Raw genomic sequence first — 26219 nt, forward strand, 5'->3', positions numbered from 1 at the left:
ATCGACTTTAGCCAATATTTACTGATCAACATGTACTGACAATATGGTAGACACTGAAGCAGAAATTAAAGATAAATCAAATATGACTCCTGAATTCCCAGTCTTATTATCTTAGAATCTTATAAAGTAGTCTGGCTTTTGTGTGAATAGTGAATAGTTCAAAAATATATTTGATTTTTCATTTGGATTTTAGAAAGTTAATTGGGAGATAAAAGAAAGAGGATTCCTATTTTACAAAGCACAGGTGAACCAAAGAAAGTAATTTTATCTAGCATTAAAAATTTTCAGAGCTCTTTTTCCACAGAAGCATAGATTTAGGATTGTCAGGGGCTTTAGCAGTCACCTAGTCACATTAATTTTAGAAATGATGACTAAGAGAGTAAAAGTGATTTGCCCACATTGCATAGTGCTTGTCACATAGTAGACACTTAATAAGTGCTTTAATTGGCTATCCAATATCACATTTATTGAAGAGTAAAATTTGGATTCACACTTGGTCTTCTGACTCCTAACAGTGCTATAAACTATGCTGGTTTACATGAACCATCAGTATCAGAGGATGCCATTTAGAAAGACTCTGATCTATTGGCTTTTTGACATGTGTGATTTCCCACGCCATCTGGTCTCACTCAGGGTTAACCTATGGAAGATAAGCACTTGTATGATTTAATATGTTATAATACATGTTCTTAATATAATATCCTGAAATTCTTTTACCTGAACCTGTCTGTCCTGGAAGAGGTGAGAGACAGACTCAATGACACTGGCTCTTCCTAGAAAATACTTACCTTTTGGCTCCTGTGGTCATATTAGTTGAAAGGTATGAATGAACTAGAGAGACAGTATTATATAATAGAAAGAACACTGGATTTGGAGCTAGAAGACCAGTTTAAATCCTGGTTTTGCTACTTGCTACCTGTGTATCTGAGCAAATCATTTAACTCCTCTTATGTAAAATGAAGAGATTAAGCTACTTAATTTCTAATGTTTCTTCCTGTTAGAGACCCTATGCTCTTATGAACTATCACAATGATCTCCCTCTGTCTGGCCCAGTACAGATGCCATCAAGGAGGATCTTAGTCTAGGAATAAAAACCAGAAGTTTGTGGTTAATTGCAAAATCACAAAGTTCACAAAGAAAAGGATATGAGCAGTCCTTCATTCTAACTCATACAGAAAAGAAATCCATGCTGTAATGGTTTTAACACATGGTAGCCCAGACTCCATTTGAAGTTCTGCATTCCACCCTGGGACCTCACCAGGCGGCCCATTTTAGGGGGGATAATTTTGATTTTTAGGAAGTATTCCTTGACATTAAGCCAAAATGAGTCTCTTTTCAACTAACTTCCCTTTTAATGCTATTACCTCCTCTTTGAGATTGTCCCTAATTTGCCTTGTAATTATGTATGATGGATAATGTCTTGGATGTACCAAGTTGTTTGTATGTTGCCCCCCCCTGTTTTCACCTTGTGGGTGAAAACCATCCCTGCCCACACCTGGGCCATGGGAAGTACTTAGTAAAATGTTTGTTGACTGATTTCTAAGCATTGCAATTGATATTTGGCCTCGCTGGAAACAAATGGAACAAATTTAATCTCTCTTCCATAAGGCAACTCTTCAAATCCTTGAAGACAGCTACTATGTTCTCCTCTAAGTTCTCCAAACTAAGTACTTAAATTAAATATGCCCAATACTTTCAACTCAAGGTCCTTCAGCCTGCTTGCCCTCCTCTAAACACACTCCATATTACCACCTTCTTGAAATTATAGTGCCCAGAATTGATATCAATCGTCCAGATGAGGTCTGCATAGGACAGAATAGAGTAGGACACTCCTTCCCTCTTCCTGAAGTTGCGCCCATTCTTAATGCATGCAGTTCAGAATGATATTAGCATTTTTGGCTGCTTTATCACACTGCTAACTTATATTGAACTTGCAGTCCACTAAAATCTACAATCTTTTCCTAACAGCTGTGCTTCCCCATATTGTACCTATGAAGAGATTTTTTTTTTCTTTACCTAAATATGACTTTGTATTTATCTCTACTGAATTAATCTTATTAGATTTAACTATCTGTCATCTAACATGTTAGCTTTTCAACATCTGCAAATATGATGAGCATGTCTTTCTATCCTTCAATGAGAGCTTAAGACACATGGGAAAGATGAAAATGGCATTGGCCTTTATAGGAGATTGAAAAGGACTAATGTCTAAGAGAGCCAGAAAGTACAACCAGATAGGGAGGTTGGTCCCAAAAGGTGAATTCCCTGCTCAGGTTCAAGTCTGCACTTCTGGCTTAAGCTCCTTTAAGCTGCACCTCTGTCCAGCTCTGAAGATGCAGACTCTCTGAATCTCCCATATATAAAGCCATTCAGGCCTATCATGTCTTTTACAGAAATAAGAACAATTAAAGTATCTGGGGAAAAGAGAAAAATATATTATCTCTTGCCACACTTCCCAGGAAAGGATGGAATACTTAAGCATCATTAATCAGGTAAAAAATGAGTAGAATGCATTTTTAAAAAGACCCCCTGCCTCCAATGTACTTCCTAAATCATCTGGTTAAACACAGAAAACATGTACTTCAAGGAGGGAGTCAAGGCAGATGGATCAGCTTATAAAATTGCCAGCCTGAAGCTCTTCAGTACAGGTCTTTCCAGGTCTGCAATTTCCCGTCAGATGAAAGTTGCAACCTTGTTGTGGCCACAAAATCATTAAATATTAACCGCATAACCATGTTGCCCATTAAATTAATTTATGGAGTTAAAGAAATACTTTCAAAGTCCAACTTGATAGACATGCAGACCCCAAGTGCCATATAAAACAATCCTTCTTGCCCATGCTCAGGATATTTCCACAAGAATCTGCCAATCTATTTTCATACACGCTTAAAATTAATAGTGAAAGTTAGGTTTCGAAAAATTCCTGTGAAGGGGAGTGAATAGTTGGCCAGAATTGAGAGAAGAGATCAAAGCTTGGGCTTTTGCAGTCAAACTTTTCATCTCTAAGTCCTCAGCGAATATAGCAGCCAGTATTCAGAGCTGGTTCCAACAATCATGTTGAACCACCATGAACTTTCTATGACCACATTGCCCATCCAACTAACAAATATGGTGAAGTGTATAAAACATAAGCTTGAGAAGTTCAAATCTTAACTTTGATTTGTGCAGTATATACATAAATAGATCAGCTTTTCAGTGCCTTATTTCCTAATCTGTAAAATGCTGACAATAAAACCTGCAGTACCTACTTCACAGGGTTGTTGAAAAGCTTAAATGAGATAATGTGCATTACATCAAACACTTTGAAGGAATATAGGATGTCAGTTGTTCTAGAGGGATGTACAATCCTGGAATGACACTGGATAGATATGTATTTGTCGATCTCTAGGGAGACTGCAAACTTCATGATGTATGTTTCATTCATTCTACAAACATTTATCAACAAGCATCTTCTACATGTAGAGCAGTATACTAGGCACGGGAGAAACAGATACTTTAGGTTAAGACACGGTCTCTTCTCTTAGATTACTTATAATATTGCCTGGAAATAAGATACAAATGCAGAACAATACAATATTGCATGGTAAGTGTATCATTACAAAGGCATAAAATAAAATACCATGTTGCCCATGGGGGAATACTGTTACTGACCAGGGGAGTCTACAGTAAGAAGGATTCATGGAGGAAGAAATGTTTAAGTTGAATTTTTATACCTAAGTAGGATTCCAACAGGAAAAGGAAACTAAAAACAAAGGCAAAGAGACAATCCAGGCCAAGTAATATACAAGGAACAGTAGTACAATTTGGCTGGAATATAAAATACATGGAAGGCAGTTATATGTGTACTAAGAGATATAGCTGGAAAAGGTAGGATAATATGAAAATTATAGAGGACTTTGTCTGACAAAGGAATATGAACTTTGTCAGTGGACAAGATTAATCAATCAGTAAGATTATTAAGCATCTACTATGTTCTAGGTACTGTGCTATAGGAAATACAAAAAGAGGAAAAGGATATTCCCTGTTCTCAAAGAGTTCACAATATAATGGGTGTACAGGATAAATAATTAACAGAAAGAAGGCACTAAAACTAAGAGGGATTTGAGGGAAAGGCTTTTGGTAAAGCCAAGGAGATGGAGCAGAGTGGAACAGAGGAGTTCCAAGCAGGAAGGACAGCCAAAGAAAATGACCAGAGCCTAGAAATGGAGTGTTTCTTCTTCATGAAATGGCCAGGAAGCCAGTAATACTGTATCAAAGAATTCATATGAGGGAGTAAAGTACAAGATCTGCAAGAGAAAGTCACTGAATATTTTTTTAACATAAATTACAAGACCATATCTATGCATAAGAAAAATTAAATTGGCAGTAGTATGAAAGATCTGTGGGGGTTAGCCAGTAGGAAGACAATTGGTATAGGAAGGCTTAATAGATTATTACATCAGTCCAGGAATGTGATGATGAGGGCCTCCTAGGTCACACAGTAGATGGAGAACTGGGCTCTTGTAAAATCTCTTCCTTGTCTTCCCCTTTCTATGTCTCCCTTTTCCCTTCTCCCAGTGCATTCCTCTTTCTCACCCCTTCATTTTTTGGGGGGAGAGGGGGAGAGATCATTTCAACATTTGACTCACAACCAGATTTAGGAGTTATAAATACTGAATTATATAGTCTCTGTTCTGTCACTACCTTGTTGTGAGACTGCTCAAATAATCTCTTCTGTTCCTTTGACATCATTTTCCTCACAGCAAAAACTTAAAACATAAATGTCACCCCATTAGCCTTCTAGTAGATAGAATAATCCCTACTCTTTGAGAATCTGCACCTCAGGCAACCTAATATCAGCTTTCTAGTTTATCAGGATTAGAAGTGTCTGTATACCCCCAGCTCTTGGAATCATTACAGGACATGGCAGTGACCTCATGGCTTTGGTGTTTGCTGTATAGATTCAGGACAGTTCCCATCTATGCTAATTGGGTTAGGAGGATTTGGTTCTACCCAACCTAACCCTGTTGTGCCCCTTAGACTCCAAGACCAATTCAGGACTCATGTTCAAAGTCTGATTTCAGGAGATAAGATGTCTATCATCAGTTTCCTCTGCACAGGAGATGAGAGTTTCAGAGATGCCTGAGGCTAAACCATATCAGGAAATCTGATTTGGTCCTATGAATACCAGATGAAAAAAATCTTTACCTGAATCTGTCCTGTCCTCCTCATTTCCACACCCCCATGTTTTCCCATTTAAATGCTTTGAAAAAGAAGAAAATAAAAATAAAAGCAGTAAGACCAGCCATCAATCTATGCTCAATTGACTGGTACCACTTAAAAAACTGGGAAGCACCTGGGAAGAAAAACAAAAATGCAAGTAGTCCACATTCATTTCCCAGTGTTCCTTCTCTGGGTATAGCTGATTCTATCCATCATTGATAAACTGGAACTAAATTTTAGATCTTCTCTTTGTCAAAGATATCCACTTCCACATGGCATTTTCTATAGCAAATCTATTGTAATTGTCTTGAATCACTATTGCTGAGAAGAGCTAATTTTATTATAGATGATTACAACATAATCTTGCTGTTATTGTGTGCAATGTTCTGGTTCTGTTCATTTTATTTAGCATCAGTTCATGGAAGTTTTATACAGATTTTTCTGAAATTAGCCTGGTCATCATTTCTTAGATAATAATAAAATTCCATTACATTCATATATTAAAACTTATTCAGTCATTCCCCAACTGATGGACATCCCCTCACTTGCCACTACAAAAAGAGCTGCTATAAACATTTTTGTACATGTGGGTCTTTTTCTCTCTTTTAGGATCTCTTTGGCATACACACCCAGTAGTGACACTACTGGATCAAAGGGTATGCACAGTTTTATAGCCCTTTCCACGACAATGCATTAGTGTCACAGTTTTCCCACATCTGTTCCAACATTTATCATTATCTTTTCCTGTCATCTTAGCCAATCTGATAAGTGTGAGGTGGTACCTCAGAGTTGTTTTAATTTGCATTTCTTTAATTAATAGTGATTTAAAGCATTTTTTCATATGAATATATATAGCTTTAATTTCTTCATTTGAAAATTGTCTGATTCACAATGATGGATAGAAACAGCTACACCCAGAGAAGGAACACTGGGAATTGAGTGTAAAATGTTTGTACTATTGTCTTTCTACCCAGGTTACTTATACCTTCGGAATCTAATTCTTACTGTGCAACAAGAAATTTGGTTTTACACACATATATGGTATCTAGGTTATACTGTAACACATTTAATATGTATGGGATTGCCTGTCATCTAGGGGAGGGAATAGACAGAGGGAGGGGAAATTTTGGAAAAATTAATACAAGGGATAATGTTGTAAAAAAAAAATTACCCATATGTACTGTCAAAAAAAATTATAATTATAAAATTAATTAAAAAAAAAGATTTCTGAAAAAAAAAAAAAAAAAGAAAGAAAATTGTCTGATTCAGTTCCAATCAGCTACACTCAGCGAAAGAACTATGGGAAATGAGTGTGGACCACAACATGGCATTTCCATTCTTTCTGTTCTTCTGTTATTGTCCTTCTCAGGTTATTTTTACCTTCTTTCTAAATCGAATTTTCCTTGTGCAAGATAACTATATAAATATGTATATACATAACTGTATAAATATGTAGACATATAACTGTATAAATATGTAAACATATATATTTAATATATATTTAACATATACTTTAACATATTTAACATGTACTGGACTATCTAACATCTAGGGGAGGGAGAAGGAGGGGAAAAGTTGGAATAGAAGGTTTTGCAAGGGTCAATGTTGAAAAATTACCCATCCATATATTTTGTAAGTTAAAAAACTACAATTATATATATATATATATAGTTTGATTCTTTGACCATTTATCAATTGGGGAATGCCTTGTATTTTTATAAATTTGACTCAGTTCTCCATATATTTTAGAAATAAGGCTACTTTTAAATTTTTTTTTTAATTGCTGAGGCAATTGGGGTTAAGTGACTTACCCAGCGTCACACAGCTAAGAAATGAGACTTATCAGGAGAACTGACTGTAAAAAAATTATATCCCAGCTTTTTGTTTCCCTTTTAATTTTGGTTGCATTGGTTTTGTTTGTGTGAAAACTTTTTTATTTTAAAGAGAGAGCTTTTAGGAAGAAGAGTCTCATCATCATGGCACCTCATTAGCTTAAGATGGCACAATAAGCCATGCATTCCTTGCTTTTACTAAAACTAGACTTTAGCTAATCTTTATATAGTGCTTACTATGTGCCAGGCACCATGTTAAGTGCTTTATAGTTCTTACCTCATTTGATTCTCCAAGGACTCTGAGAGGTAGGTATTATTACTATCCACATTTAATAGTTGAGAATACAAAAATTAAATGACTTATCTGGTCACATAGCTAGTGAAGTGTCTGAGGTCAGATTTGAATTGAGGGCTTCCTGACTCCAAACCCAGCTCCCTATTTACTGTGCCAGAAAGATAAAACAAAAAAATGATTGTCCTTCTGAAGAGAATAAGAAACTAGACTCTGTTTTGTGAACTTGCTAATGATGTTACGTACTAACTTTGGTTAACTATGTGATGATACACAGTATGTCTAAATGGAGTGCAGTACAGTTGTGAAATGAGCAAACTGCTACCAAAGGATATAGGGAACACACTCTCTCTCAAGTTTCCAGTGAAGTTCCATACTCATGGAATTTCTATAGCCAGATTGGCTCTTTTAACAACAGGTGACAGCTAACATTACAAGGGTTCAGATGGGGCCCATTTTAAACAAGACAGACTGCATTGGGTGATGGTATTAAAAGGAGCCAGGGCTGAGCTCCCAGACATACACTGGTTCACTTGCCAGCCCTTCTTCCCAGGGGGTCAGCCTTTGAGATTAGATTAGGAAGAGAAGACCTCCTTAGAGGTTGTTTAGCCCAATCTTTCATTCCATGCAACAATCTCCCCTATAATTGCACTTCTGATGAATCTTCTGAACTATATCCATAATCCTAGGATGTTTACAACACCTGTGTAAATACACACATGCACATTCACCACTCCTCCCTACACACAGAGTCACACCTACATGCACACTCACCCTGCAATATTCATCAATGGGCTTCAATCTCTTCACAGCAACATCTCGAATGTGACTCCTCCGGAACAAGATCTTACCTGAAAGAAAGTAAAGTGTGAGGAGAAGATGACATATTCCTAACACACATATTCCAGGATACCAGCAATATTTTACCTTTCATTCCCTCCTTCTTTCTTTCCTGGTTCTTCGAGAAAAGCTTATCACTTGACACTTTTTTTCAACTCAACTGTCACAGAGTTGACAAAACAGAAGTCAACCTTCTTCCCAAAGGTCAGGTAGCATGCAGCCCTGATAGCCTTCAGACTTTGGGGTCTAATGAGCACTGTTGATTGCTATCTCTGGGCTGCCTGAATGATATATGGAAAAGCCATGCTTAAATGTTCTTATCATAGAGCAAATATTATTAACTTAAGGTCTGAGAACTATTAAAGAAAATATTTTGAAATCTGTATTTCAATGTAATTGGTTTCTTTTGCAACCCAACCTCATGTATTTTACATTAAGTATTCAAAAACACTGGTCAGAGACAAAGACAAAGGTGAAGAAACTCTGCAATAGAATAAACAACAATTTTATACTGCCGCCATTTGCCTTCTAAAGATGTAACCCACTCTTAAAAGATGCATGTAACAATGTACCAGTGCCCCTAACCTAGTTCCTTTGAGCCTAGAAGGAGTTTTTGGGCATAGTCAAAGTGGCAGCTTCTCCCAACAAAAACAGATGTTAAGAATATTTCCAGTGAGCAATATCCCAAAAATCATGACTCTTAAAATAAAGGCCCAAACATTCTGATCTCCATTGCTTTAGCCCTGATTCCCACTGCTGTTCTCTCTCTTTCTCCTCCCTTTCCCCTCTCAATTGTACTTTTTGCTCCAGAAAAAAAAACAAAAACAAAAACAAAACAAAAACAAAACCTGAATCCATAAGTACACACATTCATTTTCTGGCTTCCATATTTTATTTTTTGTCATTGTTTGGAATGTATTTCTTGGTGAAGATCCTATCCATCCCTCCAGAAAAGCCCCATTGGAAACCCATCTCATTATCTAAGAGCTTAAGGGACCCCAGAGGTCACCGAGACCAATTTTTTTTTTTTTTTTTTTTTAACCAAGGAGAAGATTGAGTCCTACAAGTTAAATCTTCCTTTGCCCAAGATTACAGAGTTGGTGAATGATAAAACCAGAATTTAAATCCAGGTCATTTGACTCCCAAACCTTCACTTTCCATTGTACTTTACTGGATCTCAACATTAGACAAGATCTTTTTGAAACTTTGCTTGTTCTGTTCTTACAACATTTCTTTTAGAGTCATCCTATTTCTCCCTACCAGATTGGATGATCCTAGGAAAACAAGCTATCCTTGGCGTATCCATCTTTGTATCCCCTGTTGAACTAAACAACTATTAGGATGATTAGCTAAGTCTTTACTCAATGAACAAAAGACTAAGCTGTACTCCAGAGAAAGAGGATATTTCAGCTTTCTAGTTGAGAATGAAGAAAGAAATCATGAAATGCTTATTCCCCAAGCTTCAGAGAAATTTCTCCTTAAAATTTTATCCCAGAATAAACTTAATGATGCTTGTTTGACCTATATTGGATTACTATCTAGAGGAGGAAGGTGGAAGGGAGGGAGAAAAAGTTGGAACACAAGGTTTTGCAACGATGAATGTTGAAAACTATCTTTGCATGTATTTTGAAAATAAAAAAGCTATCATAAAAAAAACTTTAAAAAAAATACAAATCAATGATGCTATAGAGGTCAATGTGGCACAATGACCATTTTTTTGATGGCCTCAGAGTAAGGAAGACTGGTCAAGTTCTTTCTCTTCCTCACATATAACAATTCTCTAAGACTAAGTTCCAGAATGAGATCCTCAATTGATAGGAGTTTCTTGACCCAGAATTCCTTATACTGATAAAATCACAGATTCCTTCCTTCAATTCATTCCCTCTCCCTGCCCCCCACCATCCTATAACAAAGAGTGTATATGTGGGGAAGCAATAAATTAAGCTACAGTCTAGGTGAAGTATATTTAATCACCAGCCTGTTGCCTGCCTGGTAGTTTGTTTATAAAATTCATTTCTCAAAGCCCAGCTCAAGTATAAACTTCTTCCATGAAGCCTATATTACCTTTCCACAGCAAAAGTCTGCTAGCCCTTAAAAATGTTCTAACAATAATATCCCAAACAACACAGCTCAGCCCTGAATGGGAATTGTATTTGTATGCTATGCTTTGTACTCTGCTGTTCTTTCCTGTGGTTCTTGTCTTGCTGACATACAAACAATGAGCTGCCAAAGGGTAGGGACCAATGCCCCCAGCACCTAATACAGAGTAAAGGAACCGGGCTCTCGGGAAGCCTTGATGATTTTACTTATTGGTCGTACTATTAATTTTTCATTGAAAATCTGTTATTTTCCTCATCTCCAAAAAGAAAACATCCCCTGCCAGAAGAAAGATATTCAGACAGGCCACAACTGCTGTTAAAATGATAAATGATGTCTGTCACTTTATAAAAAGTGATACAATACAATTTCTGAAGATACTGGAAGTGGCTGTTTCTCAAGAACAATGTCATAGATTAAGGATTTCTTGCCTTCAATCTTCCTCTCCTTTTTTGGTCTGTTGTGTTCTTCTCTCATGAGAACTATTAAGTGTGTGTGTGTGTACTTGGGTATACCTCATGTGTGAAATTGTGCATTATTCTTTGGGGAAAAAAATAACAATAAAAAACCCTTGACATGTATCTTAGCACAGGCCTAAGAACTAAAACTCTTTCCCTTCTCTTTTGATAGAAATAGTTAATCATTACTGAGAATAGAGGAGACTTTAAGCTATCCCCTGAGTCACCTTTACTCATAGAAATACTTGTGTCTATGTGGATAGTGTCATAGAAAATAAATAGACTGGAAGATTCTGAACATGGATCATCTTTCAGAACAACACAACATAAAAATCATCACAAGCCTTTTACCTATAGAAAAGTGAAGAGGGATGGGGGTGGAATTTGGAACAGAGGGGTAGATAAGTCTTATCTCAAACCTAACAAATTCTGGGTCATTTGCTCAAAGATTTATTGTTCTAATATGTTCCTTTCTAGAACACTTTGGAAAATAACTGGTTGTCTTTTGGTTTTAGTTTTGGGCTTTATTATTTGTATTTTTCTCAGTTACATATAAAACAATTTTTACATTTCTTTTTAAAATTTTAGTTCCAGATCCTTTTCCTTCCTCCCTTCCTGCCCCACTTTGAGAAGGCACAATACTGATTTTCTTTTGAAAGCTCTAGGTTTGACTCATGTGCCACACACTCCATTATTCTTAATTTTCAGGTAATAAGAACACCATCTTATTTGCTTTGCTAGGTGGAGAAATGAATAGAGCACCTGGCCTTGAATCAGGAAAATCTAAGTTCAAATTCAATTTCAAACACCCACTAGCTATGTGACCCTAAAGAAGTCACTTAACCTTTTTATCTCTATTTCCTCATCTATAAAATGCTGGAGAAAGAAATGGCAAATTATTCTTGTATCTTTGCCAAGAAGACCCCAAATGGGGTCACAAAAAGTCAGATCCAACCAAAATGACTAAACAACAAAAACAAAACTATGTACACTTTCACATAGACCTCACTTAGGTCAATTCTTGGCACCATAGTTAAAAAAGAACATTAAAGACATTTCCTTTAAGAAAGAGAAACTCCAGAGGAGAGCCTTGAATCATCTTAGATGAGGATGGGTTGAAGGAAGTAGTAATGTTTACTTTGAAGAAGACTTTGGGGAGAAACTGTCTCCCCATTGCCATACAAATTTGGACTCAAGAAACCAGAAAAAATACAATAAGGAAGACTACATAGTGAAGATAAAAAAAGACCCAGGAAATAGACTGTTAATGAAAAAGAGATAAACGACCTCGGAAAATAGACCCTGTATTAGAGACTGAATAGGTTACTCTCCTTAGTAGGCAGTAGAAATGACACTGAAACTGGAGTCAGAAAAGCTATATCTGAGTCTTCAAGTACTTATATAAAAGTATACAAATATAAAATAAAAGAGATTAGGCTTGTTCTTTTGGTGATGAACATACATAGTTTCTTAGTAATCTAGGTGAGTATCAATGTATCACATAAGCTGTCTATCTGTTATCCCCTTCTCTCATCAACCCAGTCCATCCCCTTTCCCCAGTCATAATAAGAAGGGAATAATCATATATTTCATGCCTACTGTGCATCAGGCACAGTGATAACTGTTTTACAAGATTATCTCAATTGATCCTTACTGCAATCTAAGGAGGAAGATGCTATTATTATTATCCTCATTTGCAAATAAGTAAACTGAGGCAAAAAGCCATTACATAAATATCTGAGGCTGGATTTGAACTTGGGTTGTCCTGACTCCAGATCCATTACTCTCTCCATTGTATCACCTAGCTGCCTCTAATAATATGCTTTATATAACATGTTGTATTATTTCTGAGGTTATATTATCTCTTTTCCTTTGCAAAAGAACCTCATAAAAATGGTACTCTTATGGGCTGGGGTATGTTGCAGCTAGAGTAAGAAGAAAGAAATCAAATAGGTATAAGTCGGATGACAAAATATATAGGCAGAGTAGGTAGGCAAGGTTTGGATGTAGCAGATCTCTGAATTTAGGAAGCCACGCTAACTTAGGGACCTAGAAAGAAAAAGATGACAGTCTTGCTCTCATGGAGTTCAAGCGTATGCTTAGAGAAACAAGGCTAATGCATGTGGAAAAAAAAAAAATTGGGGAACAATTAGAAGCCATATCATGAGGCTGCAGGAGTTCAAAGAAGAGAAATTGATATTTCCATAACTCATCAGACTAATTGAGGAGGGTTTTCAGGAGGAGGTGAGAATGTTTGAGCCCTTCTAACCCAATGTTAGTTCCTAAGAGAAATAACAACTTCTCTACCTCTCTTAAAGTGACCATTAGAGGTCCCTTAATTGGTATCTCAGACTTCTCTGGTAACTATCATGGATTAAATCTTTTGATTTATAAAGAGGTACTGAAATACCATTTCCCATTTTATTTTAGATTTAAGGACACAAAACTCCAGTGCTTAATAAACATTTGTTGAATTGAATTAAAATTTTCTCAGTTGTAATACCAACAAGAGAAAACTTTTTTTTTTTTCTTGTAGATTCTGGAGAATTGGGCCAGAGAAGGGAAAGCAAGGCCTTTTAAGCAATGGTACACTCTCAGCTTCTTTGTCCTATATCCAAACCACATGTTAAGAGCCAAACCAGTGACCATATTAAAGCCAAAAGAGAAGGAAAGAGGAGTAGCCCATAAAAGGAGCAAAGCCCTCAATATCTTAACCTCCCCAGCCTTTGCTGAGGTCCAGGATAGGGAGGGCTCAACTCCTGCCAGTCTCCTCAATGCCATGCAAACTCAGACCCAAGAAACCAGATAAATATAAGAAGGATGACTACACAGAAGATGAAAAAGACCTCAGAGTATATAGATCATTTTTGAAGAAGAGGTAAACACCCTCAGGAGCTTGAACCCTCTATTTAAAATAGAGTAGGAAGTCTCTTTAGAAGTCAAAGGATATCATAGAAATTTCACTGAACTCAGTGTCTGAAAAGCAACATTTAAGTTCCAGAGGGAGTACCTTCCTGTGTGTATCACTCTGGCAGAAAGTCCCTTAGCTCCTCTGAGCTTCAATTTACTCATTTGTGAAATGGGGACAAAACAGGCTCTATGAAATTTCTGTATGAAGCCACAAAGCATGGTAAATGACCTGGTTGATGACCAAAATCAATATAACCTGGATTCAAGGACCATCTCTGACACATAACCAGCTGAGTATTCTGGATAAGTCTTAATCTCTTGCTGCCTCCAAACAACTCTCTCAAACTGACTGTATATTGATCTACCTTGACAGAGGGAGTTTTATCAGTGAGTGATATCAATGATATCACAGGAAGGGACTAAAAAGAAATGGTCACTTGCATTACCCACTCTCTCAGAGTGGTGGTGAAGAAAATTCTTACAAAAAAGATGAGTTGTTGTTACCAATGGGCTCTAGTTGAGAGAATGTAAAAAGGAGGGTACAGTATTGGTCAACGTGCCATCTGGGGGGGGTTGGGGAGGGAAGGAGGAGGAAAATTAGAACAAAAGGTTTGGCAATTATCATGTAAAATTACCCATGCATATATCTGGTAAATAAAAACTATTTATATATATATATATACACACACACACACACACACACACACACACACACACACACACACACATAAAGGAGGGTCCAGAAGAAAGAAAACAGAAACAATCAATCCAAGTACTTTGGACATGCCAGCAGATTAGCCCTTGTTTGAGTGCACTCAAAAGTTAGCCCTATAGATTCTAGTGCAAAGACCTCCAAGATTATTAAATAAACCCAATCCCTTAGATTGATACTTGCTTTAGTCACTGTCATACTTCCTTTTTGCCTCCCTGATGCTAGATAGTTAGCAGTTTCCCTCCTACAACAAAAAGGTTCCTGCCTTTTCCAGGAGGAAGTATAAGTTATCTGAAGGATGTTCAAAGGTCCTACTTACCCCTCAATATCTCCTAACAGTCTATCACAGTTCTAGCCTTCTCCTCTTAGTTGGCTCAACATTGCTACCAATAAATAAATAATGACCCTGAACTTCAAATGCTTCCTTCAGTTCCTAGCTTAGTAGATAAAAGACAAATACTTAATAACAGGTAGGCATGATATAAAAAAGATTCAAAGTCCCTAGTGAGGAAGGCAGTACTTCTGATTAGGGAAAATCAGAGACACCCTCACAGAGGAGATGGCATTTGAGCTCAACCTTGAAAGATGGCTGAGTTTTCAATGACTGCAGGTAATAATAAAAATAAATAATAGCTAACATTTAAATAGAAGAGAACTTACCATGGGCAAAAGGACCAATTAGTCTGCAAATGAAAAACAAACAAGTTTTGATTGAAGTGGAATGCTCATGTGAAGAAAATAGTGAGTTGAGAGGTCAGAGAAGTAGACTGGGGGTCTAGAATTCTAGACTAAGGAAGTTTGCTTTTTATTTTTTAGGCAATGGGGAACTGGCATTATAGTAGGATGTCTACATAATCTAAGTATCTTTAAATGGGAGTCCGTTAACTTGTTTTTTTAAGAAAAATATTACTTTAATAACTATTTCAACAAAATTTGTTTCCTTTGATTTTATGTATTTAAAAACATTGATCTAAGAAGAGATCCATAGGCTTCTCTAGATTCCACACAAAATTTAAGAATCCCTATTCTAATCCAATTGACAGCAGAGTGCAATCTCCCAGAGGACAACAACTATTTCACTGTTGTCTCTGTCTACAATACTGATTCACAGGAGGTACTCACTAAATGAATGGATGGAGGAATCTTCTAACCTTGCAGTGACAAGTGTTCACTTCCTTTTAGGGTGACTCTTAAGCAAAGGGTGACCAGAGAGATTTTCTGACTGTGTGGTCGGGAAATCCAGACTGCCTCTACCTGTTCTAGAAAAAAATACTGATTTCTAAAGGGTGGGTCAAAGGGAGGTGAGGGAATAGCTGGTTCCTTATGATAAAGGGAAAAGGAAGAAGGGGGTGGGGAACCATCTGTTAGAGTACATCCTATGGCCAGAGTAGGACACCAGGAATCTGCTGCTGATAAGCATAATCACAGTTGGAATGCCTTCTACTAGAGGGAATGGATAGGAGAGAGATAGCTAAGCAGCCATACCTGCCCCCTCATCTATAGCAAAATATCCCAAGGATCTACCAGGAACAAAAAGCCTATAAACCTTAGATTGGAAATAAAAGAACTTGAGTTCAAACTTAATTCTATTACTATTTCTCATGTAACCTTGGATTGAGTCATTTAAATTTAACCTCTGTGGACCTCAGTCCTCATTTCCAAAAAAGACAAGATTGGACTGGATTGGGGTTTCTTAATTTGAGGTCCATAGATCCCCAAGGTGGTCTGTGGAGAAAAAGCTTATTCACTTCCCCTTCCTTCCCTAGTCTTGTTTTTCATCAGAAAATACAGAATCACAGCAACAGGCTGTCTCCTCAGTGGGAAGAAGAGAGAATAACTGGCTGACAAATTGAAAGCAACTAGGTGACACAGTAGATGAGCACAATGCCTGGATTTAGAGTTAGAAAGACTTGAATTGAAAGCCAACCCCAGAATTTTTACTAGCTGTGTGACCCTGGGTGAATCACTTAATATGTCTGCCTCAATTTCCTCAACTATAAAAAGTGGATACTAATTGTACCTACCAACCAGGACTGTTTTGAATTTCAGCACAATTCTTGGCACATAGTAGACATTTAATAAATGTTCCCTTCCCTTTCCTCCAAATTAAATTCTATTTGAGACCTTTTCATAAGCAGTAGCTAGAACCAATTCCAAAGTAGTTCAGAATCAATGAGGAAAGAGAAAAACCCATTATATGTAAGCAAAATGTCTTCCAAGAAAGCCCTAGCACATGAGTTCCAATTCAGCAAACACACATGGCAACCAGGCAGTTTGCAAAGCCTACAAGATGTGCAGAGAATGAGGCTAAATACCACAATACCAAACACAGATTCCTGGAGATCATCACTAGAGATCCCCTTACAATTGACACCACCCCATTAATGGTGACATTGTGGGTCAGATAATTCAACCAATTCCAAATTCACCTGATAAAAATTTTATGAGGAAAAAACAATCCAATCAGAAGAAAAGGGGGGCTGTCTCAAAAGACTGCTTTGGATGTACATTTAAAACCCTAACTTGGTCAAAGCTCTAAATAGAAGACAAAAGAGAAGATAATGGAGAAAGAACACTTTTAAGAGTTGAATGCTCCTGAAAATGTTGTTGGTATTGCTAAAGCAACTAAAAGGTAAGGCTGGCAGTGAAAAACAAATTTTTCTTTTAAGCTATTTTGCAGGCAAAAAGATCCAGGAAGAACTAGGATTACCCTCTAGCCCATGTCTCAAAAATGCTTCATTATAATCAAAGATAAGTTATATCTACACCATTCCTCCTATCTACATAAGTCTAACCTAATGCTATCACAAAAGGAAATGAGGTTAGTCTAGCATGACCAGTCCTTGATGAAGCCATGCTGGCTTTGTGATCATGTTCACTAAATGTCCTTTTAATAATACATTCTAGAATTTTGCCAGGAATTGAAGTCAAGCTCACCAATTTGCAGACTCCATTACTGGTTATAGTTAAAAACCAAAGGCTGACTAATAACCACAAAAGAGAACTCTTGGCTATTTTAGCAATTATGATTTAGTTTATATTTCCATTTCCAAACCTAATTATTTAAAGCCTTATAGCAGAATTCATGTTGTTAGCAAAAAATATCTGGTAGCTTTCTCGGGTAAGACTTGTAAAATACAAGCTTCCTTGTGTGTGCAAACATACTTTCATTCACTAATAACCACAGTTAAGGGAGGCTGTTATTCAAAACATTAACCAAAAGTATAAACAAAAACAAAGTTCATGATTTTGCCAATAATTCATGCTTATGTTGGAAAGCATAGTCAAACTTAGCCAAGTTTAGATCTTAACTGTAATATATAGATGTTCTATTTGATAGATATGGCATAGCATATTAGTAAGAACCTAGAAAGTATCTGGTTCATTAATATTGACAGAAAGGCTCTTAGATTTAAAGTTAAAAGAGGTCTCAGTGGTCATAGAGATGAGAAAACTGAGGTAGAGGGAAGTTAAGTGTCTTGTCTAAAATCATGCAGATAGTAAACCTGAACAGAAGTGCGATTTGAATTCAGGTCCCCGGATTCTAGGGGTAGCTAGGTGGCAAAGTGGATAGAGAATCAGGTCTGAAATCAAAGAGACAACTTCTTAAGTTCAAATTTGGCCTCAGACATTTTGCCCTCTTTGCCTCTGTTTCCTCCACTGTAGAATGAAGCAAAGAAGGACACGTCAAATACTCCAATATTTTTGCCAAGAAAACCACAAATGAGATCACAAAGAGTCAGTTATGATTCCAGAGCTAATGTTCTTTTCCATTGCCCTACAACTTTGTTACAGCCTCCCCAAAAACATTTAATGAACTAGAGAAGCATAAAGAACTACCACGGATGACAGAAGACACACGTGATAACCAAAGGGATACAAAAGATAACAGGAACAGAACTGGCCTAGCTTATGACAACTAGTGTTTCTTTAAAGATCTGCAAAGAAGAAATGGGGCACAGAGAGTCACAGAGTGAGTTAGTAGCAGCACCAGAACAGTGCCTTTCCACTTTGCAAAATGACTCTTGAAGTTCCTTCTATCTCTAATATCTCTCTCATGGAAAGAGTATATGCAGACGGTCCTATATAGCTAATGACTAACGGGCAGGGCAAAAGTATATGGCAAATCTTACCTCTCCACACAGAAGGAAAAGACTTGTAGAAAGAGAAACATACATATAGACTGGCCTGAGGCCACTTTTCTAAACCTGACCACTGTCTGAGTATGAAAGAAGAGGAGCCCTCATTCATTCCTACCTAGCCCCTCAATGTTGAGAGTGGCTCACCCCAATCCATTCCCCCAGCCTGGGGCTGCAGACAGAGTGGGGCCAGGAGAATATGATTGACTAAGTGACCCTCATAAGGACACAAACAGACCTTACTACATACAACCTTGTGTGGCCGGCGCCCAGGCCCCTTGGCTCTAGAAGCCTGAGAATCAAAGCTTTCATTCAAGACTAGAGTTTTCCAATGCCTCCTCCTCCTCCAAAAGAGAAACTCCTTTCAGAAAAGAGGATGGGGGCACTTATAAGTGGGTCACAAGCTCAAGAAAAGGGGGGAAGACTCAGAATCATCAGCAAGATAAGGCCTCCAGTGAACTAAAATAGCAACATAATAAAGCCCCATTAGAGAACCAGAACCAGAGATCATTCAAACCATATGAAGGAATTGTGACTGAGAAGTACTTGCCAAAGGTTTATTAGTCAATAAATATTTTTAAGCACCTACTATGTGACAGGCATAATGCTAAGTATTAGAGATACAAAAAGAGGTCCTCAAGCTCACCATACAAAGGAGGAGAAAACAAGTAAATATGTGTCTACTAAATATATACACACACAATATGAAAAATGGGAAAAATTTAAAGAAGAAAGATTAAGTGGTCTAAATCATACATGCTCCTCAATCCCAATCAGAACCAGAACGATAGGCTGGGTAACTGTTCCTGACTCAGGTTCAGAAATGCACTTAAGTACTAATCTTGGACAAATATTAGTCAATTTTCTCATCTATAAAATGAAAGAACTGGACAGGACATCATCTTTGATCCCTTCTCAAGATGTAAAATCTATGACCCTTTGGGCATAGAAAAGTTTTTTGGAGCATCACAAGCCAAAGCCTTCAAGCTGGAAAACCTGCTGTTAACTTGGCTACACTGGCTAGAAGGGAGGTCTTGTCTCTCTCTCTCCAGCCTACAGCAAAAGGATTTCTCCAATGTTGTTTATTCAGGCACTGGGAAAAGAGCCTGAAGCAAAGATGTGAATGAAATGAGGTAGATCGCCTTTTTAAAAAAAGAAAAAGAACATGATCTGCAAACTATAGGCCAGTGAACTTAACTTCAGTTCCTGAGAAAATTCTAGAATAGATGATTAAAGAGATGGTTGGCAATACCTAGAAAAGGAAATGGTGATTAGGAAGAGTCAACTTGGCTGGCATCAATGAGAGGTCACCCCTAACTAACCTGATTTCCTTTTTTGGACAAGATTCCTGAGCAAGTAGACAAGGAGAAAGCTAGAGTGCTGGGCCTGGAGTCAGGAAGACTCATTTTTCCAAGTTGAAATACAGCTTCAAACCCTTAATAGCTCTGACTCTAGGCAAGTCACTTAACCAAATTTGCCTTAATTTCCTCATCTGTAAAATAAGTCAGAGAAGAAAATGGCAAATCACTCCAGTATCTCTGTCAAGAAAACTCCAAATAGAGTCTCAAAGACACAACAACAACAAAAAAGACTAAACAACAAAAACATTTCATTAATTTTTTGATGGAAGCATCTTATAATATCCGTGTAAAGAGATATGGATCAAATGACAATATAAGTGGATGAATTCAGACCTTGTTGGATTCAAGAAGTAGAGGGGTGGCAAGAGATGTCCAAGATAGCATATATGGAGAGCTGGGATTAGCTCCACGCTCATCAAATATGTAGATGGCACTAGGATGGGTGAGAGAGTTAATACCCTGGATAACAGAGTCTGGATCTAAAAGGAGATTAAGGATCAATCTAATAAAATAAAATGAAGCAAGAAAAATTAATGTAAAGTCTTACACTTACATGCAAAAAAAAATTGAATTCACATATATAATGGATTGTAGTACCGAAAAGAAAAAAAAAAGAGTTGAAGGTACTAGTGGACTACAAGCTGAGCATGAGTCAACAATATCATGTGGCAGTTTAGAAAGGACATATGACCTCAGACTGGATTCATCAGGAAAAATTTCGTAACAGTAGGCCAAAGTGCAATGAACAGTTCTATCTTCTTGCAGAGTTTGGGTGATCAATTATATATGTCATATAGCTTACTTTCCTGTGTAGGTTGGATTTGATAGCTTCTAAGGTACCTTTCAGCTCTTAAATTCGGTAATTCTTTGTCTTAGGGTACTGGTATCATTCTTATTTATTCCATCCTCTTAATCCTTTCTCCTTCTCCAAGAGACTTTAGGATGCTCTTTTGTTCTCTCATCCATCACGTCTTACCTCTTCTTTTCCAGTGACCTAGGCTCCAAACTGTTCTCCTACCTCCTCTTTCTTCCCCCCAATTAAAGCTGGCATTTTTTCAGTGCTCTATTCTCTACTTAATTAGCAGAAGTCTAGTAAATTCATTCAAACTAAGGGATTGATAAGGATAGCAAATTTCTCATGGGATTTGTTCTTTAAATTGTTCTTATTTATTTGCTTCTGAGTCTTCATGACCTCCTGGACCATAGCACGCCAAGGCCTTTCTATCCCTCACTATTTCCCAGTCTGTTCAAAGTCTTATTCATTGCTTCCATGACACTATCCATACATCTTATCCTCTGTTATTCCCTTCTCCTTTTGCCTTCAATTTTTCCCTATTACTCCTATGGCAATCTCATGTACTCCCAAGGCTTTATTACCATTTTGACACAAAAAAATCAAATCTATAGCACCAGCCCTGTCCTTTTTTCTGTATTCTGAAGTCTGACCCACATCTCCAACTGCTTATACATGGCTCTGATGAACCTCACACTCAATCTGTGTTCAAAATCAAGCTTTCCCTCCCCCCACCTTTACCTTCTGACTTCACTATTTTTATTTATGGCCTGACGCTCAAGGTCTATAGAGTCATAATATTGGGATTATCCCTGTTTTATTCCTCCTATCAGTTCCATCTCCCCAACATTTCCTCTATTATCCCTATTGCCATTACTCTACTCTGCTCATAAGGGCCTCCTCACTGGTTGTCCTGCTTCTACTCTTTCCTCATTCTAAAACATCTTTCAAATGGCCACCTCTTTCTTAAACAGAAATATGTTTAAGAGGTCACTCTCCTACTCAAAAATCGTTATTACCTCCCATTTATCTCCCAAATAAATTCAGCTTTTTACTTGACATCCAAGATCTTCCATAATCTGGCTTTCTAACTTTCCCGCCTTGTTTTGTTATCACTACACAATCTATTTTGTAGACACTAGGCTATATATCATGCTCCATGAACATGCCCTGGTTTCTCACATCTCTAAAACTTTGTTTAAGCTCTTCTCTAGACTTGAAAGGTTCTTCCTCTTCATTATTACATCAATTTAGATTTAAGAAAAATTTATAAAGAGAACATGAAAAGAGAAATAAGGGATGAATACAAAATCCTAGGTTGGTACTACAAGATCAGTGTTAGAAACCCTAAAGCTCAGATTCATTTGAGGCTGGAGAAAAGCTAAGGATAACCCAAAACGAGGATCTTTTGAGTTTTGTTTGTTTTGTTAGCTACATTGAGGAAAAGAGAATCAAAAAAGAAAGCAGCGCTCACTATTGAGAGAAAATAGGATAGTAATGAATGAAAATAGAGAGAAGCTAGAATTGTTTTCCTTCTGTTTTCTTGACCAAGGAGAATGACCTTTGAGCAGAACAGAACACAACAAAAATGACTAATAAAAATTTTAAACCTAAAGTAAGTAAGGAGGTGGTAAGGGAACATCTATGAGGAGCCCTTAAGGAACTTTGGTTACCTAGCCCAGATGACCTACCTCTGAAAATATTAAGAGAATAGGCCAAAAGGGGGGAAAAACCATGAGAAAGGTAAAAAATAAATAAATAAATAAATAAAATAAAAATCCTAGCTTTGATCCATATTAAGGCTCCAGAATTCTCTCTCTGGATGCAGATGGCATTTTCCATCCGAAGTCTACTGGAATTGTCTTGGATCACTATATTGCTATGTCTATCATTATTGATCATCATATAGTCTTGCTGTTTCTATTATTGGATTTTTTATTTACTTTTTATTTTTCATGATTTCTTTCTCGCTTTTGGTCTGATTTTTCTTGTACAATATGACAAATATGGAAATGTGTTTAAAAGGTTTGTATACAGTATAACCTATCAGATAGCTTGCTGTCATGGGAATGGGGAGAGGAGGGGAAGATAAGGGAGAGAGGGAAAAAAAAGGATAAAAAAATTTTACATGAATGTTGAAAACTAACTTACATCTATTTGAAAAAATAAAAAACTATTGAGAAAAAAAAAATAAGCAAAATGTCAATGGTCAGTCATTCACTTACTTTTAAAAACTGGTAAGCAGCTAGTGGTATAGGTTTCTGCCCTCAGACACTTAATTGTCACATGACTCTGGTCAGCTCAACCCCAAATGCCTCAAAAAGAATTATGGAAAACGAGAGAATGGCAGGAGTGAGAAATATGATTGTTCCCTTCCCAACTTTTTTTTAAAGTGAAGAGGATAGTCTGCAAACTACAGATCAGTGAGACTGACTGAAATTCCTGAAAAAAAAGTTCTAAAAGTTATGATTAAAAGGATGATGAGGGATTATCTAAGAAAGGCATCTCAGATCCTAAGAAGCCAACATGAAGAACAAGTCATGCCAGACTGACCCAATTTCCTTTTCTTGACAGAATCAATCAATCAACCAACAAGTATCTATTAAGCACAAACTGTGCTCTAGGCACTGAAAAAGAAAGACAGACAGACAGACAGACAGACAGACAGAAAGAAAGAAAGAAAGAAAGAAAGAAAGAAAGAAAGAAAGAAAGAAAGAAAGAAAGAAAGAAAGAAAGAAAGAAAGAAATAGGGGACTAGAAGATTGAAGAATTGCTATATATAGAATAATAAAACATCTAAAAAAATCTCTCATGACATTTCTTATGGATTTTGTTGCTGTTCAGTCATTATTTCAGTTGCATCTTCATGACTCCATTTAGGATTTTTTTGGCAGAGATATTGGTGTGCTTCCCATTTCCTTTTCCAACTCATTTTACAAAATGAGGATACTGAGGTAAACAGGTGAAGTGAGATAAGATGGAAAAGTGAGGGGTAGATGATATTAGGTTAGTGGGCTCTGTTTTTGATTTTTAGGACTTAACCACTCTGCCCCAGCAGCCCTTTTAATCCTGAAACTTCTCTCAGCACATTCCTCCAAAGTCCAGTCCTCTTCTTCCATTGGTGAGTTCCTCCCAGGAATTCCTTTTGCAGCTTCCTTTTCTACGTTATCTTCCTTCAGTGGAATTTAAGCTCTTCCAGGATAAGTACTATCTTTCTTTTTACTTGTACTTGTATTCCCCAGCACTTAGCACAGCTGCCTGGTACATTGTACGTGCTTTATAAATGCTTTCTTTGCCTTGCCTTGAGGCTCAAAACTTATTGAAGTACATATAAACAAAACAATCATTAGCATTCATTAATGTCATGCAATGTATATTATAGCTATCAGTATTCATCAACACTTTTCCAAACTGAAAGTTCTATGGGAACTGATAATACCTTAAATAAAGTGTATATGTCACACCATTACCTAGTAGTGCTCTGCAAATGATAAGTATTCAATAAATGTTTGTTGAATGAATGAATAGAAAGAGAAGGCTTGAAGAGGCTTTCTAACTATATAGAAATCAATTCCTAAAAGCAGAATTTCAGGAAGTATGGCAGAAAGGTGATGGGGGGAGCTTTGTTGAGGGCTTCACAAGACACTCATATTATACCAGATAGGCAGACATATAATCTTCCCATGTGTCAGGTTAGTCTTGAGTACAGATTGAGTACCAAAAGTCTTAATACTGGACACATGATCATAAGTAAGGAGTCTTGCTGAGGGCTCCAAGTTCATACCAAGGACTTGACATGAAAAATAAAATCTTTCTTAATCATTTCCTTTTCTCCCTAAATTGGATCTATACTTGGATTACACAAAATTGACATTACAGAATTTAATAATTCTGTATACAGTGGAGAGATCAGAGAACCATAGAAATCAGAGAATGTTAGACTTTAGATAATATGTAGGCTAATTTCCTTTTGAAAACTGAGTCCCAGAGAAGAAGAAAGTTGCCTACAATCACACAGTGGGCTAACTGAAGAACGAAGACCAGAATCCTCTTCTTACTCACAACATGGTACTTTGTCCACTGTACCAATGAAGGCTCCCTTGAAGAAAGGTTTGGGGAGAAAAGAAGGGAAAGAATCTAGCGTTTTTAAAAGCTAGGAAGAGAGTGAATTTCTTTAAATTTTCCTGGGGGTTCCCAAGAACCCCCATTAAAAAAAAGTCTACATTAGCCAGAGAATGATAACCAAAGAATTGAATTATCTTATTCAGGAAGTGGGTTACCTCTGTGAACTCTGGGCAGGCATTTTTGCTGATGGAATATTTTGTGGCTGTGTTATTTATAGATGGCATCTCTATTTATATGTTCATTTAATTTTCTCTATGATCCCCTTTTTTTCCAGTCCATGGCAGGGAAAGAAAATAGCTTCCTCTCCCCAATTTATTTGGGGCAAAGGTCAAAGTCAGGGTCTTAGACATGGACAGAACTTTTCAGTAGCATGCCTTGAGCACTAGATTGGGGACAGGGAATTGGGAAACAATACTAGTCTTTCACTGAACAGTGTCCAAAGGAAATAGGCTGGGGGTAAAGCAATCTTAGGAAAAGGAAATGAATGAACCAATGATGAAAAGACTTAATGAGGCAATGCCTACTGTTTCTATTATTTAAAAAATTTCAAGAGCAATTAAAAGGACTCCTGCCTTATAGTATTTTCCCCATCACCTGTAATTCTGTCTATAGACTTTTTTGATTTTTTTTTCTGAGGCTGGGGTTAAGTGACTTGCCCAGGGTCACAGCTAGGAAATGTTAAATGTCTGAAACCAAATTTGAACTCGGGTCCTCCTGAATTCAGGGCTGGTGCTCTATCCACTGTGCCGCCTAGCTGCCCCTTTTTTTGATTTTTTCATTGAATTTTATATAACCATAATTTCCCATAATACCCTTTCTCATTCCTAGGACCTATGTCAGGCCCCACAGGACTGGTCTGGGCAGAGATAGACCCACATTCCCACAAGTGCTAAGTACTGATACCCAATAAAGGTAAAAACAAAAATTGAAGCATGTAAATGTAATGTGATGTTGTGATACTACTGAACCCTAAGAAATATGAGGCACATACAGAGTTATACTGATGCAAAGAAAGCAGAACCAGGAAAACATGCACATTATTATCCCAATAACATAAATGAAAATAACACCAAAAGTATAATGCTTCCCACTGAGTGAATCACACTTTCCAAGGGGAATCCTTCAAGACTTTTATTGTTCATAGTGTCCCCTTCCAGGAGACTTTGAGCACAGCCCTATCCTGGGTACAATGAGGATATCCTATTCTCAAATGGAACCTCTGGTCCAACAGAGAAACAGAGTAGCCTCTGTCCTAATTTGGCTCAAGGCTGATACACTTATATTTTGATCAAATACACTTATATTTTGATCAACAGAGCTTAGCCATTACTCTTATCATGCTAAAATTTGGAATTAAGTAAGTGAAGCAAATGCAGTATTTTTTGAGACCTTCATTGATCCTAAAAATTAAGTTATGATCTTATTTCTGAAATATGAACATATTGCTACAGAGAAAAA

At 37.1% G+C, this 26219-nt stretch overlaps 1 protein-coding gene across 3 annotated transcripts in view; it reads right to left on the reverse strand.

The window, feature by feature from the left end:
- The window catches only part of SH3PXD2A (SH3 and PX domains 2A), a 329372-nt gene that overhangs the window by 167765 nt on the left and 135388 nt on the right, over window positions 1-26219 (reverse strand). For all 3 annotated transcript variants that reach the window (XM_074295501.1, XM_074295500.1, XM_074295499.1), the window contains exon 4: window positions 8101-8177. In XM_074295501.1, the coding sequence (XP_074151602.1) occupies window positions 8101-8177 (77 nt within the window). The remainder of the gene's footprint in view (window positions 1-8100; window positions 8178-26219) is intronic.

Source organism: Sminthopsis crassicaudata, chromosome 2 (genome assembly GCF_048593235.1).
Source record: "Sminthopsis crassicaudata isolate SCR6 chromosome 2, ASM4859323v1, whole genome shotgun sequence".
NCBI lineage: Eukaryota > Metazoa > Chordata > Mammalia > Dasyuromorphia > Dasyuridae > Sminthopsis > Sminthopsis crassicaudata.